The following is a 27,755-nucleotide window of genomic DNA, read 5'->3' on the forward strand; positions in this document are numbered from 1 at the left end:
TTTGTCAACACATAGTTATGCACTAATAATAATTGCCATATCCCTTGTACTGCTGCACAAATCACAACAATCAGGTAATGCAATCACTAGACTGCGGATTTCATGCATTTGTAGCAAACATGAGTAGGTGCATTTTAATACAGTAGAGAGATTAAAATAATTTCAAAGCAACATAGTATTATTTTCAACTTCTTAAAATGATCACAGTGCGAATCAAATATCTGTCTGGCTCCTGTCCCTTGTAATAGCGGCAGCCAACATTAATTTTGCATAAAGATCCGCAGTCTAGTGATTAGTTTAAATATCAATATCAAAAACACAGCTAATAGCAACCGTTAGTTTTGAATTGACAAGTCTTTGGAGATGTTCTCTCTACCGCGGCTCGAACGACACTGATTTTCCTCAAGATTTTTCTAAAGAATTTAGGAAGGGCATTTAGAGTGTCGAAATTCGAAATGCACGCTGTAGCACGAGAACGACGGGACGGTTAGACGAAAAACAGAATGCGAGAAGGACCGCTGTAAGCTTTGTGGCAAACACATGTTTAGTTTTTCCTGCAGGTTGGTACGTAGAGTCGATGGGTAACTGTTCGAAAACGTCATCCGTCCTTTTACCCAGCAAGGGGTAAAAATGTCAGGTCAGCGTAGCATCCCTATTGTCCTATACCTTCCTTAAGAAACTTTCTAAAAGAAGGACAGACGACGTTTTCGAACGGTTACCCATCGACTCTGCGTACCAATCTACAGGAAAACCTAAACATGTGATTGCCATAAGTCTTAAAGCGGTCCTTCTCGTATCCTGTTTTTCGTCCAACCGTCCCGTTCGTCTCGTGCTACAGCGTGCATTTCGAATTTCGACACTCTAAATGCCCTTCCCAAATTCTTTAGAAAAATCTTGCGGAAAATCAGTGTCGTTCGAGCCGCGGTAGAGAGAACATCTCCAAAGACTTGTAAATTCAAAGCTAACGGTTGCTATGTATTAGCTGTTTTTTTGACTGTGATATTTAAACTAATCACTAGACTGCGAATCTTTTTGCAAAATGAATGTTGGCTGCCGCTATTACAAGGGACAGGAGCCAGACAGATATTTGATTCTTACTGTGATCATTTTAAGAATTTGAAAATAATACATTGGTGTTTTGAAATTATTTTAATCTCTCTACTGTATTAAAATGCACCTACTCATGTTTGCTACAAATGCATGAAATCCGCAGTCTAGTGATTGCATTACCTGATTGTTGTGATTTGTGCAGCAGTACAAGGGATATGGCAATTATTATTAGTGCATAACTATGTGTTGACAAATGTGAACAGTGATTGTGAGTGTGGAAAAATTTCAAGGCATCTGTGTAAAATAAACATACGAATTATTTATCGATTCGAAAGTGAAAGTTAAATTCTGGATCGTCGACTTGACCGCGCATCCCTTAGGCCTTCTACCACCGGCTGTGCAGTTCGTCGACCTGGCCGTACGTCCCTTGGCTTTCGGTACTGCCGTGTACCTGAAGACATCTGTGCAGTTCGTCACCGAGTGACCCAGTGACACACATTTCGAAGCAGCAAATGGATTTACGGCTGAATACGTGAGTTTTTAATTCAATCAGTTTCTGCTTCTTCTCTTTTTTTACGATTATCTCGTAAACTAAAGCCGATCGCCAAAAAGTCTAAAGAGAAATGTTGTTCAGAATCATGGTCTGGACAACGTATCCAAAGCTCATCGAAATCGGAGAGGATTCACATTATCGAGAAACTCTTGTTCGTTGCGATGTCACGGCGTACCACCGACACTCGCTTGCCGGCGTGGCGTGGCGCGCCGGGCCAGGGCGCGCTCTGATTGGTCCGTGTTTTTCGTTAATAACTCCTAAACAAAGCCGCAGTTGACATTGGTGCAAAGGAAAATGTCTCTTAGAATGGTCTCAGGAACCACCCCCTTTCGGGATTTTCACGAATTTTGGGACACCCTGTATAGATATAGAGATATATAGAGATAGAGATTGAGTCTTCCCTCGCAGAGTAATGACACAGTTGACGTACGTGAATACACGTGTGTCTAAATAAATATATAATTTAATCGAAATAAATAAATAATTAATTTTAAATATTCTTAAATGGATAAAATTGATTTGCAGAAGGGTGCAATTGATTTGTAAAAGGGTGAAATTGATTTACAGAAAGGTGAAATTCACTTGCAGAAGGGTGAATTTGGAGCGGAGAACATATATAAATTGTCATCATCAGTGTCAAAGTTTTTGGTCGGGCCCCAAACTACTTGTCGACGGGCTGCGTGTTTGACGTACCTGCCGTACATGTACACAATTAAAATAATAATTATACAATGCTTTTAGACGATTACGCGAAAGCGAGGAGGAAGGCGAAGGCGGCTGAAGATACCAGCGACCTCCAGTCAGAGATTGACCAGACGGGTGCCCTGAAAAAGAGGAGAATTTCGCGACCACCACGGTTCAACAATGACGACGAATCGTCGTCGGATTGTACTCTCTCTGTCCTTCCTTCTCCCCCAAGACAGAGGACTAACACTAAGATTGGTATGTAAATACAAACGAAAGCACCCTACATATTAAACATGAAATATTACTGTAATTAGTAAATCTTTTTTCATGAAAATATATTTCATTTTCAGTCACTGCCATCAACGAGGATGTCGGATCCCCATCGTTATTGGCAAATATAGGGGGAGAGAGGAGGAGGCAACAACACCATGAGGCCATCAGTGAGGATGTCGATAGTTATACATGATTCATTTTCTGTAATTAGTAAATGTTTTTAATCAAAATATATTTTATTTTCAGACTCACATTATTCGCATGCCGACAACGAGGAGTCGCTGGATATGGCGGAGCAATCTATTGTTCGTAAGTTAAGGAAAATGTTTTAGAGATAATAAGTAAATTTACTTTAACAAATATAATTTGTAATAAACAATTAATAGGAAACCAAGAAGCTGGACACAGTAAGGAGGGCCTGGAGACATTACTACAATCTATGAAGAACATAGAACAACAAGGGCATCTCTTCAGAGCTCTCCTCACCGATGTACTTCAAGAGGTAAAGGATTTAAAAGAAGAAGTGCGTCAATTAAAAGAAGCGGGGAACAAGATAGCCGCTGGAGAAGACCATAGAGGGTCCCATTTTTACAGAGATTTTCGCCGCTAAAGTTTCCGCTCAACACGGACGAGGAGTTCTCTACTTTTGAGAATATCTTAAATAGCGGCGAACAATTTCAAGATGGCGTAAGTAAAATTTATTGATACTTGAAATTGATCTTTCATTTTGATATAGTTAACAGAATGTAATATTAATAACTTCTTAATTTACAGTAAGGAGCGAAACTGAACCAATAACAAAAAGTTTTGTATAAATCATTATTTATTGCTAGGAATATAGAAGAATAACAAAAAGTCAACATTATAATTCTTTTTATCATAGTTAGAAGTAACTTAAAAAAATTTTTTCAATAATTAATGTATCCTCGTTTAGCAATGACAACAAAAATAGATTGACTCGGTTTTGCACCACGTCCAATACTTGGCAGTATTTAATATATTATTTATTTTTAATATTTCGTCCACAACCCTTGTGCTTGTAAAACTGCACTAATTCGCTTTGGCATACTTTCTACTAATTTTTTGCAATAATCCGGAGATATTTGTTCCCACTGTTCTTGAATTCTATCATACAAATCTGTGATTGAAGTTGGTTGGGAGTCATATGAATCCCGAAGTCGTCTTTTTAGTAAACCCCATAGATTATCTATGGGGTTGAGGCCAGGGCTCTGTGCAGGCCAATCCAGAACAGAAAATTTTTTAGTACTGAGCCAATTTTTACACTTTTAGCAGTGTGCTTAGGGTCTCGATCATGCATAAAAATTACATTTTTTTCTTCAAAAGGCATATTTTCAACAGCATCTATGAGATGATCTTGTAAAATATCCTTGTATATGTACTGATTCATGATGCCATTAATTCGGTGCAGTGATCCAACACCAAATGCTGTTAGGCACCCCCAGAACATTAAGGATCCGCCTCCATGCTTTAACGTTTGTTTCACATGTCGTGGTTTAAGCCTTTCACTTTTACGAATCCAGCACCAAGACATGCCATCTGAACAAATTCTGTTAATTTTGGTCTCGTCTGACCAAATAACCCGTTCCCAGTCAGTAGTTGTCCAGTTTTGATATTTTGTAGCAAATTCCAAACGACGTTTGTAACAGACCTACATACGTAGGCCTGTTACGAACAAACCCCTATCACACCTCCACCGGTTATACACGACGACGCGAATCTAGTAACGTACCACCGGCCTCCTGTCATAACAACAACACCGCCTGTACCGCACGTACCCCGCACCCAGGCCCGTATTCCAACGGGAATCCAAATCAAACTTCCAAAATACCGTTCAGAAGAAGGTATACGTCACCATCAAAATACCGCACCGCACCACCGTCCCTTACCACCGAACCGTTCCTATAAAAGCCGTCGCGAACAGACTAAAATCACCTGAGTCTACCAGTAGCCATCCGGGAATCACCTCGTGCGATATTCCAGTGCTCTGAGTATTCTACCTGTAACCGTTGTCCACGTCTCAGCCGTTATCGGCATCCTGGTTCCGCTGGTACGAGCCGTGCTCTACCTCGAACACCCGGTGCGTCACCGGTCTCTTTCGCTAGGCGCGTCGCCTCCGAGAGTCGACAAACAAGAAGTGGTGTGTCACCCCTTCGGCTTCGTCGAAGAAATCCTGTTGTCCTGTCCGTCCGCTGGTGCGAGCCGTGCTCCACCTCGAACACCCGGTGCGTCACCGGTCACTTTCGTTAGGCGCGTCGCCTCCGAGAGCCAGCGAACAAGAAGTGGTGCGTCACCCCTTTGACTTCGTTGGAGAACCTCCTGTCCAGTTATCTTGTACTTCCGCTGGTGCGAGCTGTGCTCCACCTCGAACACCCGGTGCGTCACCGGTCACTTTCGCCAGGCGCGTCGCCTCCGAGAGCCGACGAACAAGAAGCGGTGCGTCACCCTTTGACTTCGTCGGAGAACCTCCTGTCCAGTTATCCTGTCGCTCCGCTGGTGCGAGTTGTACTCCACCTCGAACATACCCGGTGCGTCACCGGTATATTTCGTGAGACGCGTCGTCCACGAAATCGGCCGAACTAGAAGTGGTGCGTCACCCTTCGACGTCGCCTAAGAACCGCCTAGAAAGTCACCCTCGTGAGGCGAGTCGCCCACGAGGCCAGTCGAGCCAGACAAGGTGCGTCACCTTGACCGAACTCCCTGAACGACTGTCCGGAGGAACTTCGATGACCCGTGCGTCACGGACATCGAAGGACCACTACAACCCGGCCTAGGTAGGGAGATCACGACGACAGTCGCGATCTAACCCTACTCCTGTCCATCCTTCCTGCACCCTACGCCTCTTACAGGTAGTACTCTCACGGTCACACGTCTTAAACTCACGGGCACCGTAGCACTATCACCGTGCACTATATCGTGAGGAACCGTATCCTGAGGCACCGTAGCTTACGCGTCCGAAAGGCAGCGAGTATAATTTATTTACCCGCAACCGACTCGTCTCAGTTATTTCACCCGTACCGACTCCGTTCCTCGCGTCGTCACTCCACTTGTCGTTTAGAACCCTGGGTCGGCGAGCTGTTCAACACCAAGGAGCCCGAACGCGAGGAAGCCGAACGACGACGAAACATACCTGTTTCACGTTTAATATTTTTTTTCGATAACATTGGCTTCTTTATTTTCTTAATGCTTCTAAACTCAGCTCCTTTGAGGGTTCTTCGTGCTGTCCACTGACTTATTTGTATATTCCCCAGATAGCACCATACGTCCATAGGACGTACGTTTTACGTCCAGTTTATATCCGAACGTCCTACGTCCATTCTGAACATTCGGAGGATGTCCTTAGGTCTTAAATTCTGGACGTTCTCGGGATGTCCGTTTTTTAGGTTTCACGAATGTCCTTAGGACTTAAATTTTGGACGTTCTAGGAACATCCGTTTTTTAGGTTTTATGATTATCGTTAGGACTTAAATTTTGGACGTTCTAGGAACGTCCGTTTCTTAGGTTTTACGAATGTCTTTAGAACTTAAATTTTGGATGGTCTAGGAACGTCCGTTCCTTAGGTTTTACGAATGTCCTTAGGACTTCAATTTTGGACTTTCTCGGAACATCCGTTTTGTAGGTTTTACGAATGTCCTTAGGACTTAAATTTTGGAAGTTCTGGGAACGTCCGTTCTTTAGGTTTTACGAATGTATTTAGGATATAAATTTCGTATGTTTTAGGAATGACTGTTTCTTAAGTATTACCGAATATTGTTAGAACTTAAAGGCTATGCCCGCGTGTTTGGTAGTGAAATTAGCCCCCATTGGGATTTTAATCGTGCTTGGACCTTTCGATAGCCTACCCAAAAAGACCCTTCTCTGCCAAGTTTCAGCCCGATATTTCATCTGTAAGGGTAGTTATCGAGAAAAATCGAAAAACCAGTTTTTGGCCGAATTTCCCTATTTATTGACAATTAAAAATTCTGAAAAAATCTGACACACATTTCGGATACTAAACCACATAGTAGATATCATTTCCAGATTTTTCCATTGCAAACCCTAGTTGTAAAAAATGAAAAACACGAAAAAAACGGAAAAATGCAGATTTCGTAATAGAAATCTTAAGTTGACTATCACAGATTTAATTTAGCAATGAGATATTACCGTAAGTATTATGCTCAATTTTTTCAAATTCCTGAGAGTGGTGCGTCATAGTTAAAAAAAAATAAAGACCACTTTTTTTGGCGTTTTCCTTAAATTATACTTATCTTTTCTGAATCTTAAAAATATATGATGTAATATTAAACGTTCCTGTATTGTATACGTGACTGTATTACTTTTATCTTTACTGGATGTCTTATTCAGTATATAATAAATCAGTAATAATTATATTAAAATATATTAGACCGTAAATGACTAAAAACTGAAAGTACTCAAAAAATATTTTTCCGAAAAATTAATTAAAAATAACCTGCACATCGTTCAAAAATAGTTTTACAAAGATTTAACAACAATCATATGGTTAGGAAAAACCTTCTGATTAACGAAAAAAAGAATTGACTTCACCGAGATTCGTACCTGGTCCAAAAAGTCTTCAGCGGTTCCGAAGCAGAGACCATAGCCGCTGCACCAATCGGCGCCGTTTGAATTGTCTTCTAAATATTCGAATATATCTACATAGTATTATTTTCGTTTTTTGTATTACGCAAGTTTTAAAGTCTGGAAGATGTTTCTCCGAACATAGGAACGTTTAATATTACATTATATATTTTTAAGATTCAGAAAAGATAAGAATAACTTAAGGAAAATGCCAAAAAAAGTGGTTTTTATTTTTTTAACTAAGACGCACCACTCTCAGGAATTTGAAAAAAATTGAGTGTAATACTTACGGTAATATCTCATTGCTAAATTAAATCTGTGATAGTCAACTTAAGATTTCTATATGAAATCTGCATTTTTCCGTTTTTTTTCGTGTTTATCATTTTTTACAACTAGAGTTTGCAACGGAAAAATCTGGAAATGATACCTAATATGTGGCTTAGTATCTGAAATGTGTCAGATTTTTTTCAGAATTTTTAATTGTCAATAACTGGGGATTTCGGCCAAAAACTGGTTTTTCGATTTTTCTCAGTATATAACTACCCTTACAGATGATATATGGGGCTAAAACTTGGAAAAGAAGGGTCTTTTTGGGTAGGCTATCGAATGGTCCAAGCGAATTTCACTACCAAACTCGGGCATAGCCTTTAGTTTTCGAGATATTCCAGGTGGTAAATATAGTGCAGTACGCACACAACGAAGTGCTTGTATATTGTTGTGTCCGTCTTTTATTTAACCACTGCATTTGAAAAACAATTGTCAGCGCAAGCGACAAAAGACGCGCTACGCGAAAGAAATCGCGGATCGCGTAGGCATTCTCGCCATTTGAGCATTAGCTGGCATCGGTGATAGATCAGGATTCTGTGACAAGTGAAAGAAGAAAGAAAGAAGCTAGTGACGAAGAAATTTTTTACTATTTCAGGTAAGTCTGTATTTTATATTTTTGATAGATTTAAACATGCCTGGTAAAAGGAAATTACAAAAATATTATAGGCGTGCTAAAAAATCTTTATGTCAGGAAGCCTCTACCTCATTAGATATAAAATCTCCAAATGATTTAGTTGACTTAAATTCTTCTTTAGATAGTATTATCGAAAACGAAGTTTCTGTAGAAAATTTTCAGATTGAAGAAATTACAGAACGGCAGGATTCCGCACATCCAGCTCACGAGTCGGTTGAAAGAAATAATATTGACTGATAACTTTTCCTCTACTTTTATCAGAATGGGCTGTAAAGCACAATATTTCTCATGCCGCTATTAATGATTTACTTCCTATATTACATAGGCCTATACCAAATAACATACCAATAGATGCTAGAAATCTTTTAAAAACATGTAGAAAGAAAATAGTTACTAAAGCGATTGAAGCAGGGCATTATTATCGTTTTGGCTTAAAGAATTCTATTCTAAACCTCGTTCGATTCGTAGACATTTCATTTATTAATAACAATATTATTGAAATTAATATCAATATTGACGGTCTTCCGTTATCGAAAAGTTCTACTAGTCAAGTGTTTCCAATTCTTTGCAGTCTCACAGGATATATAAATGTTGAAATGGTAGGTGTTAGGATTATTGGGTCGTGAACCTTTGATAGACTTTATTACACGTTCTCGATGGTACAAAATCACATGCTTCCGCATGTAGAGAACAGAACAGAATGTTCGAGCGAAGAGAAGTACGCGAACGGGATCACCGCAAACAAAAACCGATCTGTCCGATAGTTCACGCATTTCCACAGAGATGGCGCGAATACAAAAACAGATGTCGAGTATTAATTCTCAACAGTAGGTATCTACCATGGTTACGAAAAACCAAAAGATATCAATAATTTTTTATACGATTTTGTTGAGGAGGCTAAAGACCTTATTAATAATGGATTTTTAATTAATGAACAACACTTTCATCTTCATATAAAATCATTCATTTGTGATGCTCCCGCGAAATCTTCAATAAAATACGTGAAAGGACATACAGGATATCATTCGTGTACAAAGTGTTGTATCGAAGGAGATTTTATTGATAATAGGGTATGCTTTCCTGCTTTAAATAATATTCGTTTGAGGAATGATTTCGAGTTTAGATCAAAAATTGATGATGACCACCATATTGGTACATCTATTTTAGAAAATATTCCGGGTATAAATATGATCGATTCTTTTACTTTAGATTATATGCACTTAATTTGTTTGGGTGTCATGAAAAAGTTGCTTTTGAATTTATGGTGCTGCGGTAAACCTTCTACAAAAATCTCACATTTGCAATCCCTTAATATATCTAATTCTTTAGTTCCTTTAGCGAAGTATATTGCATTAGAATTTAATAGAAAACCGCGAACTTTAAAGGATCTTAAGCGATGGAAAGCAACAGAATTTAGGCAATTTTTACTCTATACTGGCCCAGTAGTTTTGCTACATAATTTAAGTAATAATAGATATTTGAATTTCCTTTCATTGCATGTTGCAACAACCATTTTATCCAATTCAAAATATTTTGATTTTATTGACTATGCATCTGAGCTATTACAATATTTTGTAAAAACTTTTAAATCTTTATACGGATCTCAGTATATATCTCACAATATACACAATCTTATACATATTGCAGAAGATGTTAGAAATCACGGGCCTCTTGACAATTTCAGTTCTTTTAAATTTGAAAATTTCTTACAATCCATTTTAAAATCTTTTCGGAAAAACGATAAAGTATTGGAACAAATAGTAAAACGACATTCGGAAAAATGCAATATTCCCTCGAAGAAAAAGATGTATGAAAATAAATTACCTATTTTTAAAAAAGAACATTTTGAGGGGCCCTTAATAACAAATATCAAAATTACGAAACAATTCAAACGTGTCGATTTTCAGCATTTCTGTTTAAAAACTACTGAGCCTAATAATTGCTGTTCTCTTAGTAGTAGTGATATAATTGTTGTAAAAAATATAGTATTATTGAATGAATCATATAAAATTATTGGTAGAAAGTTTTTACATCTGAAAGATTTTTATAAAACTCCTTGTAGATCGTCCTGCTTTGGAATTTTTTCAATTGAATCTCCTGATTTAGGTGCTTTGGAAATGTTCGATATTGCAGACATTGCTAATAAATATGTTAAATTGAAACTTGAAGAAAAAATTATTGTTTTTCCCATGCTACTGTTACGAGCCAGGGCCGCGAGCAGCACGAGTGGCCGGCGAAGGGTTATTACCCTAGGAATATGATATAAATTTGTTAGTTAAGGAACGCGGACGAACCCAATGCGAAATTGGGGAGCCGCTAGGATTATTGACAGCGAGGACGAACCTGACGCGAAGTCAGGGAGCCTCTAGGAATGGAGTCAAACGCAGACGAACCCGATGCAAAACCGGGGAGCTGCTAGGAGGTTGTATAATAGCACAGACGAACCTGATGCGAAATCAGGGAGCTGTTAGGATGCGGACGAACCCAATGCAAAGCTGGGGAGCCGCTAGGTTGGATAAATCTCTGTTCGGACAATTGGAATGTCGCGAAAGAACCTAATGGTTAATCAGGGAATTGCTAGGATAATTAGTAAGCCTCGTAACTAGTATAATTTAATTGATACCATCCGAGCGGTAAGATTGTATCATGTGGGGACGTTCAATTACTTGGTTAGGATATTGGACGATAATTATGGGTTTAATGAATTTGAGTTAATTATCAAAGAAGACAAATATATTCTTACTATAGAGTTTCGTTCTACAAGTGTACTTGTGTCGCGAATGAACTGAATTTAGAATAGGAAAGAAATTGAAAGGTGATATTACCTAAGCTAAGACGCACGGTGTTGACGCACTGGCAATGCGGGGGACTCGGAGCAACCTTGTCACTGCCTAACAGATTTTAGACCGAACTCGCGGAATCTGTACGGTTAAACTTTGATTCAAAAGGAACGAACGTCCGATCTCACTGGTAGTTGACTTCCGAGATGCAGCACGACGCGACACTATTCGTGATTACGACAGTACTAGCCCCCGAGAGTAGAAATGTAAGGGCTTATATAGCCCTGCAATGACGGGTGGTACTTGTCAGTACCCTTCAAGTGAACATTCGTATTTTGTCAACGACCAGTTGGTCGTGCGTACGTTTGGGCCCTAAACTAACCTAAACAATTATGTAGATTTATCTAGGGTAGCTCTGTTCGTTTATCTAGAACGGTTTCTGCCAGAGATGATATTGAACACCTGTTCGTCATCCGTAACATCTCCTCACCAAGAAGAAACATCGCGGTTTGCGTGATGCTTTCTCAGCAGGAAGGAAACGTCCTAGATACAATAGACTTTAAGAAAAAAAAAAAAAGTGGAGAGAAAAAAAAATAAAAATAAAATGAAGAGAAAAAAAATTTTTAACGAGTGTAGTGTAGGTGTAAGTGTACTTATTGCTAGGTGGTGCTCAGGTAGAGACTGCTGTCGGTGGAGGTAGTCCTGCTCCTTAGAAGATCGTTATGCATGGTTTCCATTTGCTGCTATATTACGGATTCGGACTATATTTGTTATTAGCTCCGATAAATAGTCTCCATATGTCTTCAAAATTGTACCGGTTGGAAATGAGGTTGGCTCTCGAGCCTGTTTACCAAAAATTAATTCATATGGTGTGAAGTTGGTAGCTTCATGAACAGACGTACTATAAGAGAACATTGCAAACGGAATTAATAAATCCCAATCCTCGTAGTTCTCCATATAGTGTTTGAGGTATTCTGTAAGAACAATATGGCTTCGCTCCAATGATCCATTAGTTTGTGGTCGGTATCCGGAGGTGGTGATTTGTTTAATCTTGAATATTTCTGACAGATTTGTCATAAGAGTTCCAACGGTGTGTCAGTGATCAACATAGGTTGACGAGTTTTCGTTCTGACTAATTTTTGCTCCTGACAACTTTTGCATTTTCGGATGTAATCCTGAATTTCGTTGCGCATGTGTGGCCAATGAAATCTTGATCGAATGCGATTGTAGGTTTTTGTAACTCCTTTATGCCCTCCTATTAGGCTATCATGTGCTTCATGGATGATTTCCTGCCTGTCTTCTACGGAAGGTGTAGTAATAACACAGTTACATATTGTAATTTGATAAGTTGAATCTGTAAAGACTTCTTTTAACGCTTTGAAAAGTTCATCAGACGATGATTTATGATGATCTCCGGTGGCAGATATTCGGAAAGATTTGCTCCTATTTTGTTCTAAAGCAGATTGAAGAGTTTTCAATCCATTAATTATATCCAATCCTTTTGGTTTATCATAGAAGTTATCGGAAATTACAATGCTGAAGGTTTTAAATAACCCATTGTTTGAAATTATGACCTGTCCCTTTTTCGGTCGTGCAGCTAAAAGTTCTTGCTTATTTATCAATCCCGTGTCCAGTAACAGTTTTCCTACGGGGGTTATTAGGTTGCGATCAGCTGATATGAAATGTACATAATGGTCTTCCTTTGCGGTAAGGGTGTTTGAAGAAATGCTAATCCTCTGTTTCGGTTCCGGCGGCGCTTCCAGGTCAGTTTCGGTAGAAGAACCATCGGTATCGGCGTCAAAGAATGAGTAAGGGTCGGCTGTGCGATCAGGCAGTTGCCGTGCCCTTGCTTCGCGTATTATATTGTTTGGAAATCGAATTACGTTGCGTTGCAAAATTCCACCTATTTCGGGAAATGGTACCTGCGGTATGTTGGGTACATCCTCCTGTAAATTGTTCCTATTCTCTATAACGGTGTTTTCCAGTGGCTCCTCAAACGAAATCAGATCACCAGATAAGCTCGTATTCTGATCCGTAGAAAAAATTTCAGTGGAGTTTGCTGCGGGTAAAAAATGATGTGCATTGTCCTGATCTTCGTCTGGCATCACTATCTCTTTAGATAAACTCGGAAGAGTTCTATTTATGTTAATAATTGGTGAGTGTTGAACCTTCCCCAGGGCGGGTTGTTCCGTCTCATCTGAACTGCTGCTTGTTTGTTGATATTTCGGCCCTTTTTCTCGGTCTCGATGTAGTTGTCTGACGCGTTGTCCTATTGAAACAGCGTCGACAGCTGTATTCGGTATTTGGATTTTAAAATCGGGGTCTTTGACTTCCCTCGGGATGAGTGGTAAACAGGTGGAAGTAGGATTACGGGATAATGCATCAGCATTCTTATTTGTTTTTCCAGATTTATGGACAACCTGATAATCATATTCTAATAGTCGGAGCTTCCATTTCATGAGTCTTGATGTCGGATCTTTCACAGAATGCAGCCAAACTAATGGTCGATGATCTGTAACCAATGTGAATTTTGTTCCGTACACATACGGTCGGAAATATTTGACGGCGTATACCATTGCTAAACATTCTTTTTCCGTGGCTGAATAATTTCTCTCTGCTTTGTTGAGGCTGCGTGATGCATAAGCGATCGGCAGATCATTTCCTATTTCGCCTTGACTAAGCACGGCTCCAACGGCATATTCAGAGGCGTCTGTTGTAATGACGAATGGTTTGCTGAAATCTGGATATTGTAAAATAGGCTCTCGACAGAGTTCTTCACGTAACTGCTTGAAACTGTTTTCCTGTTCTTCAGTCCATTTGAATTTTCCGCCCTTTCCTAGAAGGTCAATTAAAGATTTTGCTTTTGTAGTGAAATCTGGTACGAATCTTCGGTAATATCCTACTAAACCCAAAAACTGTTGTATATTTTTCTGTGAGGTAGGCGTTGGGAAATCCTTGACAGCCTTTAATTTTCGGGGATCAGGTTTTACTCCCTGTCTTGAAATAATATGTCCAAGGTATGCAACTTCTTTTCGTAAGAATTCGCATTTATTGGTTTGAAGAGTTAAACCATGTTCTCGCAAACGGTTTAATAATTTCCTGACTTTAATGTTGTGTTCGTGTAAAGACGCAGCGTAAACCACGATATCATCCAGGTAAATGAAAACGTCCGTTCCCTGGAGTCCAGTTAATACCTGATCCATGAGGCGTTGAAAAGTAGGTGGTGCATTTTTCAAACCAAACGGCATTCGTGAAAATTCATAATGTCCATTAGGGGTGGTGAAAGCTGTCTTCTGTCTGTCTTTCGGATCCATTTCTATTTGGTGAAACCCACTGGCGAGATCGAAAACGGAGAAGTATTTGGCTCCTCCGAGACGATCCAATATTTCCGTAATTTGAGGCAGTGGATATTTATCGGAAATGGTCTTCTCGTTAAGCGCACGAAAATCTATTACCATGCGCCAACGTTTGTTTCCTTGCGCATCTGGTTTTTTGGGTACAATCCACAAGGGTGAATTGTACGGAGATTTCGACGGAGTAATAATACCATCGGATAATAAGCCATTGATTTGCTTTTTTATTTCCTCTTGGTGTACAGGAGGGGAGCGATACTGTCTCGTGTTAATCGGAATCTCATCAGTTGTATGTAAGGAGTGCTTGAAATCAGATGCCTTCCCTAATTTATCTCCGGGGAGATAAAATCGATCGGGAAATTCCTTTATCAATGCGGTGATGCTACACCGTTCTTCTTTGTTCAGGTGACTCAAATTTAGCGTTTCGGAGATTCCCTGTATCCTATCTTCTCTAGTTTTGAAATTACAATGTTGACGTACCTCTGAATAAATATCTTCATCTGATGTGCTCAAAATGTCGTAAGGTTCCACGATTTGTGGCTCTATTTCTACGTCTATGGCTTCCTTGCTAGTGTTGGTTGCCATAACATGACATTTTCCTCCGTCGTTCAGGACGGCGGCTTATCCTATGTAGAGTTGTTTGTGTGTTTTTATGCGTGGTAAATAGCCTTCTTTTATCCTTGGATTAGCTATTCTTATGGCAATCTGTTGAGATGTTCGGGCATCGATGCGATGTTTGGTCCGTACATCTGAGTCCTGCTGGTAATTTGAAAATCGAATAGGCCTGATGGGCTTATTTTTTAATACCAGTGTCCCATGGTAATAAGAAATTTCTGCTTCTTCCTGTTTTAAAAATGGGCTTCCTATAAGTCCATCTGCTTCTATTGCAAGGCGCTTCACTACGTAGAAAAACGCAGGAGCTTCGTGTATGTGAAGTATCGTAGTTCCTAGAGTGCGAATTGGATTTGTAGTAAGACCAGTTATTTCAATTTCTTCGCGTGAAACAATTTCTGCTCCTTCTCCTAAAACGTCAAGAACTACTAAATTTACGGATGCTCCACCATCAATTAGAAATTCTCCCGTGCCTGATTCCAGTTCTGGGATTTTGATTTTGATTCGTGGTGCTGGAGCTTCCTTGATGAGGGTTTTTCCTCGAAGCGGACAGTTCTTTGGCGAACTTCGTTGTTTTCGCTCATCGTGTCGCCTGTACGGTGAGCGCGATCGAAGTTTAAAGATTTGTTCGATTCCACGGACGAATCTCGCGAATCTCTTTGAAATCGCGGACTACGCGGTCGATTCTTGCAGAATTTTCCATCGTGTCCGGATGTTCCGCAATGCCAACAATACGATTTTGACATGCGATTCCTATCGGAATTTTTTAAAATTGTATACCGTTTCTCTCCGTCTCTCACAATTGACGAATCCGAACGGTTGGAGGGGGAACCGGAGGGGCTCCTGTGACGCAAGGTCCAGGCAGACGCTCGTCCTTCTCTTTCCTCCTCAAAACCAGATGGTCTCGTGCGTTGATCCCTGTGTCGGTCATATTTGCTTGGAGATAAGGGATATGACACTTCACGATCGCGGTAGCGAGAGTCCTGGTCATATGAATCTCGGCGGGACCACCTTGATGGTGATTCACTCCGAGGCGACTGTCGTCGATTTCTTAATCTTTTATCTATCTGTAGCACGGCGTCGTAAGCATCCTCCAGATTTTTTATATCCTTCAAGATAGCCGACACCTTCAGGGAAATCCGATCCGGTAATCCATCGATGAAGTTTTCAATGACGTCCTTTTCCATCAATTTGATAAATTCTTCAGCATGTGCCTCGTATTTTTCCCTCATGGCTCCGCGCGTACAGTAGACCAAGTGGCTTGTCCTATCGATGTATTGTCGTAGGCTTTCTCCTTCGCGAATATGTAGTTTCGCGATTTCCACTTGATAATATGATAGGCTCTTGCCGGGAGCGAACCGTTTCTTCAAATGTTGAATTAACGCTTTTACGGCAGTAAACTTGTGCTCTAATGTGCATCTACGTGCTGGCCCGACGAGCTTAGTAAGAACAATTGCCAGATACTCGGTTTCCGTACCCTCCGGAATCAAAGTTAACCCGTCCTCTAAAGTTTGCGCGAAACGAATCAAAGAGGGGTCTTCCCCGTTAAAGGTCGGAATTGTCGAAGTAATATTCTGTAAGCATGTCTTTTGCGTCAACAGCGACATAGAATTTGCAAGTGAAACCGTCAAGTTCATTATGTCAACGGAAGAAGTATTTGCAGCTGAATTCGGCATTTTTAAAGAATGTAACTAGAGAAAACTAGTATATTACCGAAACCTTTCAACTAGGAAAACTAGTATATCGAAACCTTTTAACTAGGAAAACTAGTATATTATTGGTATAAAAGCGTGACTAGCGAAAACTAGTATATTGCTAATAATATTGAGACGTAACTAGGAAAACTAGTATATTGTCAATACTCAGCTACGAGTAATTTAACGTAGTAAACCCAAAATTAAAGTGATCCTAAAATAATTGAACACGATCCCACCGCTGTCACCAGTTCTGTTACGAGCCAGGGCCGCGAGCAGCACGAGTGGCCGGCGAAGGGTTATTACCCTAGGAATATGATATAAATTTGTTAGTTAAGGAACGCGGACGAACCCAATGCGAAATTGGGGAGCCGCTAGGATTATTGACAGCGAGGACGAACCTGACGCGAAGTCAGGGAGCCTCTAGGAATGGAGTCAAACGCAGACGAACCCGATGCAAAACCGGGGAGCTGCTAGGAGGTTGTATAATAGCACAGACGAACCTGATGCGAAATCAGGGAGCTGTTAGGATGCGGACGAACCCAATGCAAAGCTGGGGAGCCGCTGGGTTGGATAAATCTCTGTTCGGACAATTGGAATGTCGCGAAAGAACCTAATGGTTAATCAGGGAATTGCTAGGATAATTAGTAAGCCTCGTAACTAGTATAATTTAATTGATACAATCCGAGCGGTAAGATTGTATCATGTGGGGACGTTCAATTACTTGGTTAGGATATTGGACGATAATTATGGGTTTAATGAATTTGAGTTAATTATCAAAGAAGACAAATATATTCTTACTATAGAGTTTCGTTCTACAAGTGTACTTGTGTCGCGAATGAACTGAATTTAGAATAGGAAAGAAATTGAAAGGTGATATTACCTAAGCTAAGACGCACGGTGTTGACGCACTGGCAATGCGGGGGACTCGGAGCAACCTTGTCACTGCCTAACAGATTTTAGACCGAACTCGCGGAATCTGTACGGTTAAACTTTGATTCAAAAGGAACGAACGTCCGATCTCACTGGTAGTTGACTTCCGAGATGCAGCACGACGCGACACTATTCGTGATTACGACAGTACTAGCCCCCGAGAGTAGAAATGTAAGGGCTTATATAGCCCTGCAATGACGGGTGGTACTTGTCAGTACCCTTCAAGTGAACATTCGTATTTTGTCAACGACCAGTTGGTCGTGCGTACGTTTGGGCCCTAAACTAACCTAAACAATTATGTAGATTTATCTAGGGTAGCTCTGTTCGTTTATCTAGGACGGTTTCTGCCAGAGATGATATTGAACACCTGTTCGTCATCCGTAACACTACATTCTGATTGCTCTCCGTAAGTCCGTACATGTATATCTTTTTTGAGGGTAGATATTTTAGAAACTACCTTCATGTTACAGAATTTTTAGCACGCTCAATAAGTATATCTGTCCCAGTCAACTGTAACTATTGCAGTTGTATTGTATGTAAAGCCAGCAAAATCGTGGTCTATTTTTTATTACCGGATCACAAATTAATAAAATATTTTTATCTCGCTAATTTGCTATCCGATAAAAAAATTTAACCACATCATAGGACGATAGGGCTATTGGCGAACTACCTATGTTATAAAAAAAAATAGTAACGCGCCAGGGTAATACCTCATATGGGTGGTGTGGAAATTTACCTATACTATTGATATTATAACATCAAAAGTTTACTCGTTATCAGTTTTCAAATGGTTCTGCCAATGATCGTCGTACAGGCTTAACGTAGGATTGAAATCGTTAGATATTACGGTTGCAGATAATTGCAGACAACATTTCTTTAAATAAGTTTTCTTATTACTCTTCAATTGTATTAATTTTGTTAACTATTTGCAGTATGAATTCGTGGAGCATCGTACAATTTGTGAAAGATGGCACGGTAGAGGCAGTACCATCAGCATGGTTGCTAAATGGTTACTGCTACTGGCCCTCATTACCACCAAATCGTTTAGCAAATGCTATTAAAAAATGTGAAGAAATAAACACAGGTTGGGAGAAACACAAAGTTAAATGTTTTATAAATGGAACCTTTGGTAAGTTAAAAATGTTGTACTATGTACAATGAAACTAAAATAAATACTTATCATTAAAAATACTTTCAGATGATTACGCAAAAGCAAGATCAAAGGCCAAAGTGGCAGAAGAAACATCAGACTTGCAGTCAGAAGCTGAACCCCCAAAAAAGAGAAAAAGACAAAAAAACAAGCATGTATCAAGCAGCGACACCGATGACGATTCCAATTCGTTAATATCTCTGCCACTGCCTCCTACGTTGCAAATACATGAAACATTAGGTTTGTAAATGAATAGTTTTATGCTATGCAACATTGTACTATTTATAGCTACTTAATTTTTCTTCTTTTATAATTATCACATTCCTATAACAAAAATAATTATTGTTTTCAGATGTATGCACGAACAATAATGAAATTTACAACAGAGAAAATATTCCAACGAAATCTGTTGTAATTAATGGTAACTATATTAATAGATTTATACAGGGTGTCCCAAACTAAGTGTAAGTCCCGGAAATGGGAGGTTCCTGAGACCATTCTAAGAGACATTTTCCTTTGCACCAATGTCAACTTCGGCTTTGTTTAGGAGTTATTAACGAAAAACACGGACCAATCAGAGCGTGCCCTGGGCCTCCGCGCCGCGCCACGCCGGCAAGCGAGTGTCGGTGGTACGCCGTGACATCGCAACGAACAAGAGTTTCTCGATTATGTGAATGCTCTCCGATTTCAATGAGCTTTGGATATGTGGTCAAGATCATTATTCTGAACAACATTTCTCTTTAGACTTTTTGGGGATTGGCTTTAGTTTACGAGATTATTGCGAGAAACTTTACTTGTAAATCCATGGGATCGATGTACTACTAGCTTCTATCCGATTTCGATGAATTTTGGATATGTGGTCAAGATCATTATTCTGAACAACATTTCTCTTTCGACTATTTGGCGGTTGGCTTTAGTTTACGAGGTTATCGTAAAAAAAGAGAAGAAGCAGAAACTGATTGTATTAAAAACTCACGTATTCAGCCGTAAATCAATTTGCTGCTTCGAAATGTGTGTCTTGAAATTTCTCCACACTCACAATCACTGTTCACATTTGTCAACACATAGTTATGCACTAATAATAATTGCCATATCCCTTGTACTGCTGCACAAATCACAACAATCAGGTAATGCAATCACTAGACCGCGGATTTCATGCATTTGTAGCAAACATGAGTAGGTGCATTTTAATACAGTAGAGAGATTAAAATAATTTCAAAACACCATAGTATTATTTTCAACTTCTTAAACTGATCACAGTGAGAATCAAATATCTGTCTGGCTCCTGTCGCTTGTAATAGCGGCAGTCAACATTAATTTTGCATAAAGATCCGCAGTCTAGTGATTAGTTTAAATATCACTATCAAAAACACAGCTAATAGCAACCGTTAGCTGTGAATTGACAAGTCTTTGGAGATGTTCTCTCTATCGCGGCTCGGACGACACTGATTTTCCGCAAGATTTTTCTAAAGAATTTAGGAAGGGCATTTAGAGTGTCGAAATTCGAAATGTGCACACTGTAGCACGTTTACGAAAACGACGGGACGGTTAGACGAAAAACAGAACGCGAGAAGGACCGCTGTAAGATTTACGGCAAACACATGTTTAGTTTTTCCTGCAGGTTGGTACGCAGAGTCGATGGGTAACTGTTCGAAAACGTCATCCGTCCTTTTACCCAGCAAGGGGTAAAAATGTCAGGTCAGCGTAGCATCCCTATTGTCCTATACCTTCCTTAAGAAACTTTCTAAAAGAAGGACAGACGACGTTTTCGAACGGTTACCCATCGACTCTGCGTACCAATCTGCAGGAAAAACTAAACATGTGATTGCCGTAAATCTTACAGCAGTCCTTCTCGCGTTCTGTTTTTCGTCTAACCGTCCCGTCGTTTTCGTAAACGTGCTACTGCGTGCATTTCGAATTTCGACACTCTAAATGCCCTTCCTAAATTCTTTAGAAAAATCTTGCGGAAAATCAGTGTCGTTCGAGCCGCGGTAGAGAGCACATCTCCAAAGACTTGTCAATTCAAAGCTAACGGTTGCTATTAGCTGTGTTTTTGATATTGATATTTAAACTAATCACTAGACTGCGGATCTTTATGCAAAATCAATGTTGGCTGCCGCTATTACAAGGGACAGGAGCCAGACAGATATTTGATTCTCACTGTGATCATTTTAAGATGTTGAAAATAATACTATGGTGTTTTGAAATTATTTTAATCTCTCTACTGTATTAAAATGCACCTACTCATGTTTGCTACAAATGCATGAAATCCGCGGTCTAGTGATTGCATTACCTGATTGTTGTGATTTGTGCAGCAGTACAAGGGATATGGCAATTATTATTAGTGCATAACTATGTGTTGACAAATGTGAACAGTGATTGTGAGTGTGGAGAAATTTCAAGGCATCTGTGTGAAATAAACATACGAATTATTTATCGATTCGAAAGTGAAAGTTAAATTCTGGATCGTCGACTTGACCGCGCATCCCTTAGGCCTTCTACCACCGGCAGTGCAGTTCGTCGACCTGGCCGTACGTCCCTTGGCTTTCGGTACTGCCGTATACCTGAAGACATCTGTACAGTTCGTCACCGAGTGACCCAGTGACACACATTTCGAAGCAGCAAATGGTTTTACGGCTGAATACGTGAGTTTTTAATACAATCAGTTTCTGTTTCTTCTCTTTTTTTACGATTATCTCGTAAACCAAAGCCAACCGCCAAATAGAGTAAAGAGAAATGTTGTTCAGAATAATGGTCTTGACCACATATCCAAAGCTCATAGAAATCGGATGGAAGCTAGTAGTACATCGATCCCATGGATTTACAAGTAAAGTTTCTCGCGATAATCTCGTAAACTAAAGCCGATCGCCAAAAAATCTAAAGAGAAATGTTGTTCAGAATAATGATCTTGACCACATATCCAAAGCTCATTGAAATCGGAGAGCATTCACATAATCGAGAAACTCTTGTTCGTTGCGATGTCACGGCGTACCACCGACACTCGCTTGCCGGCGTGGCGCGGCGCGGAGGCCCAGGGCGCGCTCTGATTGGTCCGTGTTTTTCGTTAATAACTCCTAAACAAAGCCGCAGTTGACATTGGTGCAAAGGAAAATGTCTCTTAGAATGGTCTCAGGAACCTCCCATTTCCGGGACTTACACTTAGTTTGGGACACCCTGTATATAAACAAATAATACAAAAATATTTTTAAGCACCTGACACCTACCAAATCTAAATTTTCAGAAAACCAAGAGACGTCTCAACTGGACAATAACAGCAATACAGTACAAAAATATTTAAAAACCATAATAGAACAGCAGCACCTATTGCGCAGTATAATGACGGATGTTTTAAGTAGAGTAGAAGGATTAGAAAAAAGTTTGAAAGAGCATTCTGCGCCAGGACAAAAAAGACCATCAATTTTCAAACTAAATATATTATTTCCAATTAATTGTGAACAAGAATTGCAGAAGTTCGAAACACATCTGCAAGATGAGAATAATTTTAGAGACGCGGTAAAAAACATAACGTTAACGATACGAATAGAATTCCAATTCAGTTGTAACAAAATGATTAATTTGCAGGTCCACGAATTAGCAACACTAGGAGGCACAAATAATTACAATTTTGTAAAACGGGTCATGGCCTGTTTAATGACTAACAAATTTGGTACAGAATACAGTTGGCTAGGAAGAAAAGGCAAAAAAATGTTTCATTCTCTAAAATTAGCCAAAATAATAATAGGTAATTATCACGTTTATTTTATTATTATATTTATTTGTATACGATTGAATATTATTTAACTAAAATTCCATTGTTTAGACGCAGCAGAAAAATCGGGAGTTTCAAAAAATAAAAAAGAAACGGAAATTTCTATTCAGTCATGGCTCAGGAGGGCCATGGAGCGCAATAAGGTTATAGTCAAAGACTTGTAGTTCAATTATATACCTGCACATTGTATTTTTAATTAAAAAATATGTTGAAAGCTTATTTTACGTTCATTATCAATTTTATTACCCCCTAAGCAGCTACCGAGTTTTGCTTGTAGAGACGTAGCAGCCCTGCTTTATACATGTACAATATAAATAAATAACCTCATATATAATAAATAAAATCTTGTAGATTTAAAAAAAATAATAATAAATAGTATAATTGCACTTTTGTTGAATATGTTTTTAACGTTGCAAAGAAATCGTTCTTCTGAAATATGTACAATTTATCAGATTGTTTAATACGTTTACCAACAGAAAATAAAGTTATAAAGTAAATGAAGATTTAAGTAAAAGTTAAAACTTGTTTAAACATTCACAAAAAGTCCAAAGGACGTTATTTTCGACATCCGAAAAACATTTACAAAATGTCCAGAGAACGTTACTTCCGACATCCGAAAAACGTTCACAAAATGTCCAGAGAACGTTACTTCCGACATCCGAAAAACGTTATGAGAATGTCCACACAGTACGTCCTCGGGATGTCCAACTTTGTAACTGGTACGTTCCTATGACATTCAGAGGACATAACTGGCACATTTGGATATTGCCGGGACGTCCTCGGAATGTACGGAATATCCGAAACGGACGTTCTTTGGACGTACATAGAATATCTGTGTGCTATCTGGGTCGTATCTTCTTTTAATAATTTTGCAGCCATAATGGAACTTGAAGCTTCACCAGATGTGACAAACCGTATAATCCTTCGTTCATCCTGCGGTGATAATATTTTTGGTCTTCCTCCAACATTTAATAATGTACTTTTACAGTATTTTTTTCTTATTCTCTGCACTGTCGATTGACTAACACTGCAAGTTTTCGCTGTCTTACGTGTTGACAAGCCGTCATTCAAAAGAGAAATGACTTTTTTTACACAATTTGGAGCAATTGACTTCATATTTATTCTTACTTCACTTGCGTGCTTTTCCGTTCGACTGATTGCGAAGAACTGAGTGTTAAGACGTAGACTAGTAGTTTGTAAACATACCAAAGTGCTAGATGTAAACATACTACGAGAACATTCCACGTAAACATTTCTTGTAGGGACCGGTGCAAAACCGAGTCAATCTATTTTCGTTGTCATTGCTAAACGAGGAGACATTAAGTATTGAAAAAAACTTCTTAAGTTACTTCTAACTATGGTAAAAATAATTATAATGTTGATTTTTTGTTATTCTTCTATATTCCTGGCAATAAAAAATGATTTATACCAAACTTGTGGTTATTGGTTCAGTTTCGCTCCTTACTGTAGGTTCAGGAATTATACAAAATTGGCGGCGAGAACGTTTACCAATTTGTAAAAAGACTTCTGTCGACGCTAATTACGAATAATTTGGCGTTGACATATAGCTGGTTGGGCAGAAAGGGGAAGAAGCCCTTTAGTACATTAAATATCGCCAACCTCGTAATATGGAAGTATCGCCCTTATTTTAGTGTTATTATAAAAGTGATGATTCATGTACAAATTAACAGAATAAGAAATTTTATTCAAGGTGCTGCAGAAAAGGTACGCGTCTGTGCAACAAGACGAGAAGCTGAGATTGCCATACAAATGTGGCTCAAAAGGGCGGCGGACAGAATTGCGGCCGGATTAAATAAAAAACTTTAGATTTTATTGTTATTTATAATAGTTTTCATTATTAATAAACCACATATATATTTCCTTTAATTAAATGTCCTCTGTGTGTGTGTGTGTGTGTGTGTGTGTGTGTGTGTGTGTCTATATGTATGATATTGGTCATGTCAAAAGGGACTGTGTTCAGAATTGTATGCATAAGATTGTACTGTGAATCCGCCTTGATACTGAGGGGTCACGTGATCCCCTCTCCGTTGGAATAGCTCCGCGGCCGCAAGCGACGTTAGACGTTAATCACGCTTACAACGTGAAAGACACAGACGACAAACGAGGATCGCGAGAACGTACGGTTACGTATATCAGAGCACTTTCCGATTGTATCCACACAGTGTTAACCGGCATCATACAGTTAATAAATTCTGTGATATTAACCAACACAAGTTTCATCATTAATTAAACATTTTGGTCCTTCGAGCCGGATCCGTGCTTGTGGAATTGGAAGGAACACGGAAGCTTGTGAGAGCTGAAACGCAAGTGATACCGTGCCTGTGCATATTACGTTATTGGCTCTTGTGTCGATCCTCGTACAGTTTAAAGGCGAAACTAGGCATAGTTTCCGTTAAACTGTCTAAGCTAACGCCAGACATTTGGAGCGTTAGCGCATTACATACATAACCACTCGCTACCACGTGGCGAGACAAGAGACGGAAAGTCGGCCATATTGGGCTGGCTGGAAGACTGTTGATCATCGCTGAACTTGAGCGCGGTCAACAACCATAACAAGGAGCGTGAGAGAGACAACACCAGCGAGACAGATATACACATTGGAAATACGACAGTATTATATTGGAACTATTGGCAAGGAATCGTTGATACGTAAATATACTGTCCTGGGTGAGTTCTCCCATCTCGCTCTATTCTAATCTCAGATGTACATTTCATAATAGTGTGGTTCTGTTTCGACCCGCTATAGGCAGTGGCCATAACAAACGCGAACACTGGTAACTACTCGATTTAAAAATCGATTTGTATCTGAACGATTATATTCGCCATTCTCACAATTGCGGCATTTTCATATTGATTTGAATTTTGAACGATCGTATTCGTTATTCTTATGCAATTGTGGCATTTTCATATTGATTGTATTTTGTAACTGCGCAATTACCATATTGATTTGAATTTGTAAACGATCATATTCGTTATTCTTTGCGATTGTGGCAGTTTCACATTGATTGTATTAAGCGATCACATTCATTACTCGTGAACTCTTGTAACGACGCTATTTCGACATTGATTGTCTACTTGTACGATTATATTCGTTATTCATCCTGGTGACCTGCTCAGTTTGAGATTGATTCGAGTGTTCTGGGTTATATTTGCATTATACAAATGGATGAGTTAGTAGCGTCACAGACCGAATTATTCGCGAAGGTGGAGAAATCCTTCCTTAATTTCAAGAAAAGGGGTAGTGCAAAGATGACCGGAGGAGCAACCACGGCTCAATTAGACAGACTGACTGAACACTGGAATCAATACAGAGCAACCCATGCTAAACTGTTAGAACTGGCAGGTCCAAAAAGGGAACACGAGTACTTTAAAACTAAAAGAATGGATGAGATGGAAGAATTGTATTATGAGATACGTGGAGAGTTTCAAGAACACTTGAATGTCCTAGTTGGCACATACTCACGCGTCAAGGCTGACGACACATTTGAAACTTCTGTGATTCATGATCAGAGTGAGGCTCGGTTGCCTAAAATAGATTTGCCTAAATTTTCTGGAAGTTATACGGGGTGGCCTTCGTTTAAAAGTCTATTCACCTCTCTTGTAAAGGATAGAGCAAGTCTGTCAGACGTTTCTAAGTTTCAGTACTTGCAGTCATGTTTAGAAGGCGTTGCATTTGACCAGATTAAAAACCTTCCTATAGTTGAAGGGAATTTTTCACTTGCTTGGCAAAGGTTAGTGAAATATTTTGAGAATAAAAGGCGCTTAGTCCATGTGACCTTGGCCGACATGTTTTCAGTGACAGATGTTTCTGCGGAAACCTCTGCCGAACTCCAGAGAGTTCTGCTGGGAGTTATGGGACCCTTGGCTTCATTAAAGGCGCTTGGTCGCTCAACGGAGACTTGGGATGATATTATTGTTTTCTTGATTGCTAGTAAACTAGATACACAGACTAGAAAGGAGTGGGAGTCGTCACTAGGTGATTCCCATGAACCTCCTACATTTGCTGAACTTGAGAGTTTCCTATCATCTCAAATTATATCATTAGAAGCTATTGAAAGTGCAGCCAGGGCGAGAGCCGCGTCGATCGCCCCTGCCTTGAAAGATAACAAGTCACGTAGTCATCCTAAACCACATGCTGACAAACAGTATACGACCAGGACCTTTCATGTAGCCAAGAAGTCAGTAAAGGGATCAGGTAACGGTCGATTCCCCCAAAAATGTTCTCTGTGTTCGAAACCTCATTTTCTATTACAGTGTGATGTCTTTCGAGCACAAACAATTCCTCAAAGACATGAGCATGTGAAATCGAAAGGGATTTGTTATAATTGCTTGGGGAACCACTTGTTGGATTCTTGTCCTTCGAAAAATCGCTGTAAAGAATGCAACGGTAAGCATCACAGTATCTTGCATCTTAATCGAAACGCATGGCCAGCCAATAATAATCATGCATTAAATCGGAGTCTCACGTCAAATGAAGGATCCAAGGATCCGGCTGCTCCAGAAACCTCGAATTCTGGATCTGGTGCAGTGGCACACATGGCCAAAAGCCATTCCGGTATTATTGATACCGTTCTTATTGCTACAGCTTATGTATATGTAGTAAATAGTCGAGGGGAAGAATGCCTCGCGCGGGCAATTATAGATCAATGCTCTCAATCTTCATTCATCACGACAGCTCTATGTCAGAGATTGCGGTTAGATAGAATCGCTTGTAGAATACCTATAACTGGACTGTGTAATAGCTCTTTAACTACTTGTAAAAGCAAGACTGTCTTCACCATCAAGCCTCATTTTACGTCTACTTTCAGCTGTCGAGTCAGCGCCTACGTAGTAGGAAAGGTCAGCGGTTACACCCCTGTTGTCTCGGCAAATGACTGCGATTGGAAACATTTAAATGATTTGGAATTAGCCGATCCGCGCTTCCATGAGACCGGGTCCATAGACATGTTACTGGGGGCGGACGTGCACGCAGAGGTGGTGGAAGGTCGGGTAATTAAAGGCGAAGGCCATGAACCTATTGCTACACAGTCGAGTCTGGGTTGGTTGATATCGGGGCAAACAGGTTGCAACAGTGATACTCAGCGAGTCGGACCAACTGTGCTACACTGCACAATAGACGAGGATGTCAATGAACTATTGCAAAGGTTCTGGTTGCAAGAGGAGCTTCCTCCTGTGCAACTTGAAACTCCCGATCAGCAGACATGCGAGCAGCATTTTCTTGAGACACACTCAAGGATGTCCGATGGGCGGTATACTGTAAGACTGCCCCTTTGCATTAGTGAACCTCCTTCTTTCCACGATACTCACAGATCAGCTCAGAAAA

The 27,755-nt window shown here is 39.8% G+C and overlaps 3 protein-coding genes and 2 long non-coding RNA genes across 6 annotated transcripts in view; 3 read left to right on the forward strand and 2 right to left on the reverse strand.

Annotated features, from left to right (window-relative positions):
• LOC143219559 (uncharacterized) overlaps nt 1-11,285 on the reverse strand; it is a 280,642-nt gene extending 269,357 nt beyond the window's left edge. For both annotated transcript variants that reach the window (XM_076445494.1, XM_076445491.1), the window contains exon 1: nt 10,946-11,285. The gene's annotated coding sequence lies outside the window, so the exon portion shown is untranslated. The remainder of the gene's footprint in view (nt 1-10,945) is intronic.
• Nucleotides 2,640-3,091, forward strand: LOC143219549 (uncharacterized). The gene is made up of 3 exons (XR_013011378.1): nt 2,640-2,730; nt 2,810-2,872; nt 2,950-3,091. It is a non-coding gene; the product is annotated as an uncharacterized LOC143219549 (long non-coding RNA).
• Nucleotides 11,286-11,521: 236 nt separating the features above from the next.
• LOC143219562 (uncharacterized) lies at nt 11,522-15,506 on the reverse strand. Its single transcript, XM_076445498.1, has one exon. It carries the CDS (start codon nt 14,836-14,838, stop codon nt 11,974-11,976), a length of 2,865 nt encoding a protein of 954 aa, XP_076301613.1. The 5' UTR covers nt 14,839-15,506; the 3' UTR covers nt 11,522-11,973.
• Nucleotides 15,507-18,520: 3,014 nt separating this feature from the next.
• LOC143219564 (uncharacterized) lies at nt 18,521-19,068 on the forward strand. Its single transcript, XR_013011386.1, has 3 exons — nt 18,521-18,621; nt 18,691-18,882; nt 18,995-19,068. It is a non-coding gene; the product is annotated as an uncharacterized LOC143219564 (long non-coding RNA).
• A 2,804-nt stretch (nt 19,069-21,872) lies between these two features.
• On the forward strand, nt 21,873-22,624 carry LOC143219563 (uncharacterized). Its single transcript, XM_076445500.1, has 3 exons — nt 21,873-22,155; nt 22,225-22,384; nt 22,463-22,624. Exons 1-3 carry the CDS (start codon nt 21,979-21,981, stop codon nt 22,573-22,575), a joined length of 450 nt encoding a protein of 149 aa, XP_076301615.1. The 5' UTR covers nt 21,873-21,978; the 3' UTR covers nt 22,576-22,624.
• Nucleotides 22,625-27,755: the final 5,131 nt, after the last annotated feature.

Source organism: Lasioglossum baleicum, unplaced genomic scaffold (assembly GCF_051020765.1).
Source record: "Lasioglossum baleicum unplaced genomic scaffold, iyLasBale1 scaffold0055, whole genome shotgun sequence".
Taxonomy (NCBI): domain Eukaryota; kingdom Metazoa; phylum Arthropoda; class Insecta; order Hymenoptera; family Halictidae; genus Lasioglossum; species Lasioglossum baleicum.

Coding starts and splice junctions, on each gene's coding strand:
- LOC143219562 (XM_076445498.1), bottom strand. CDS start 14,838: ATGGCAACCAACACTAGCAAGGAAGCCATAGACGTAGAAATAGAGCCA.
- LOC143219563 (XM_076445500.1), top strand. CDS start 21,979: ATGACGGATGTTTTAAGTAGAGTAGAAGGATTAGAAAAAAGTTTGAAA. Junction 22,156..22,224: donor AGAATAATTTTAGAGACGCG/GTAAAAAACATA, acceptor ATTAATTTGCAG/GTCCACGAATTAGCAACACT. Junction 22,385..22,462: donor ATTAGCCAAAATAATAATAG/GTAATTATCACG, acceptor TCCATTGTTTAG/ACGCAGCAGAAAAATCGGGA.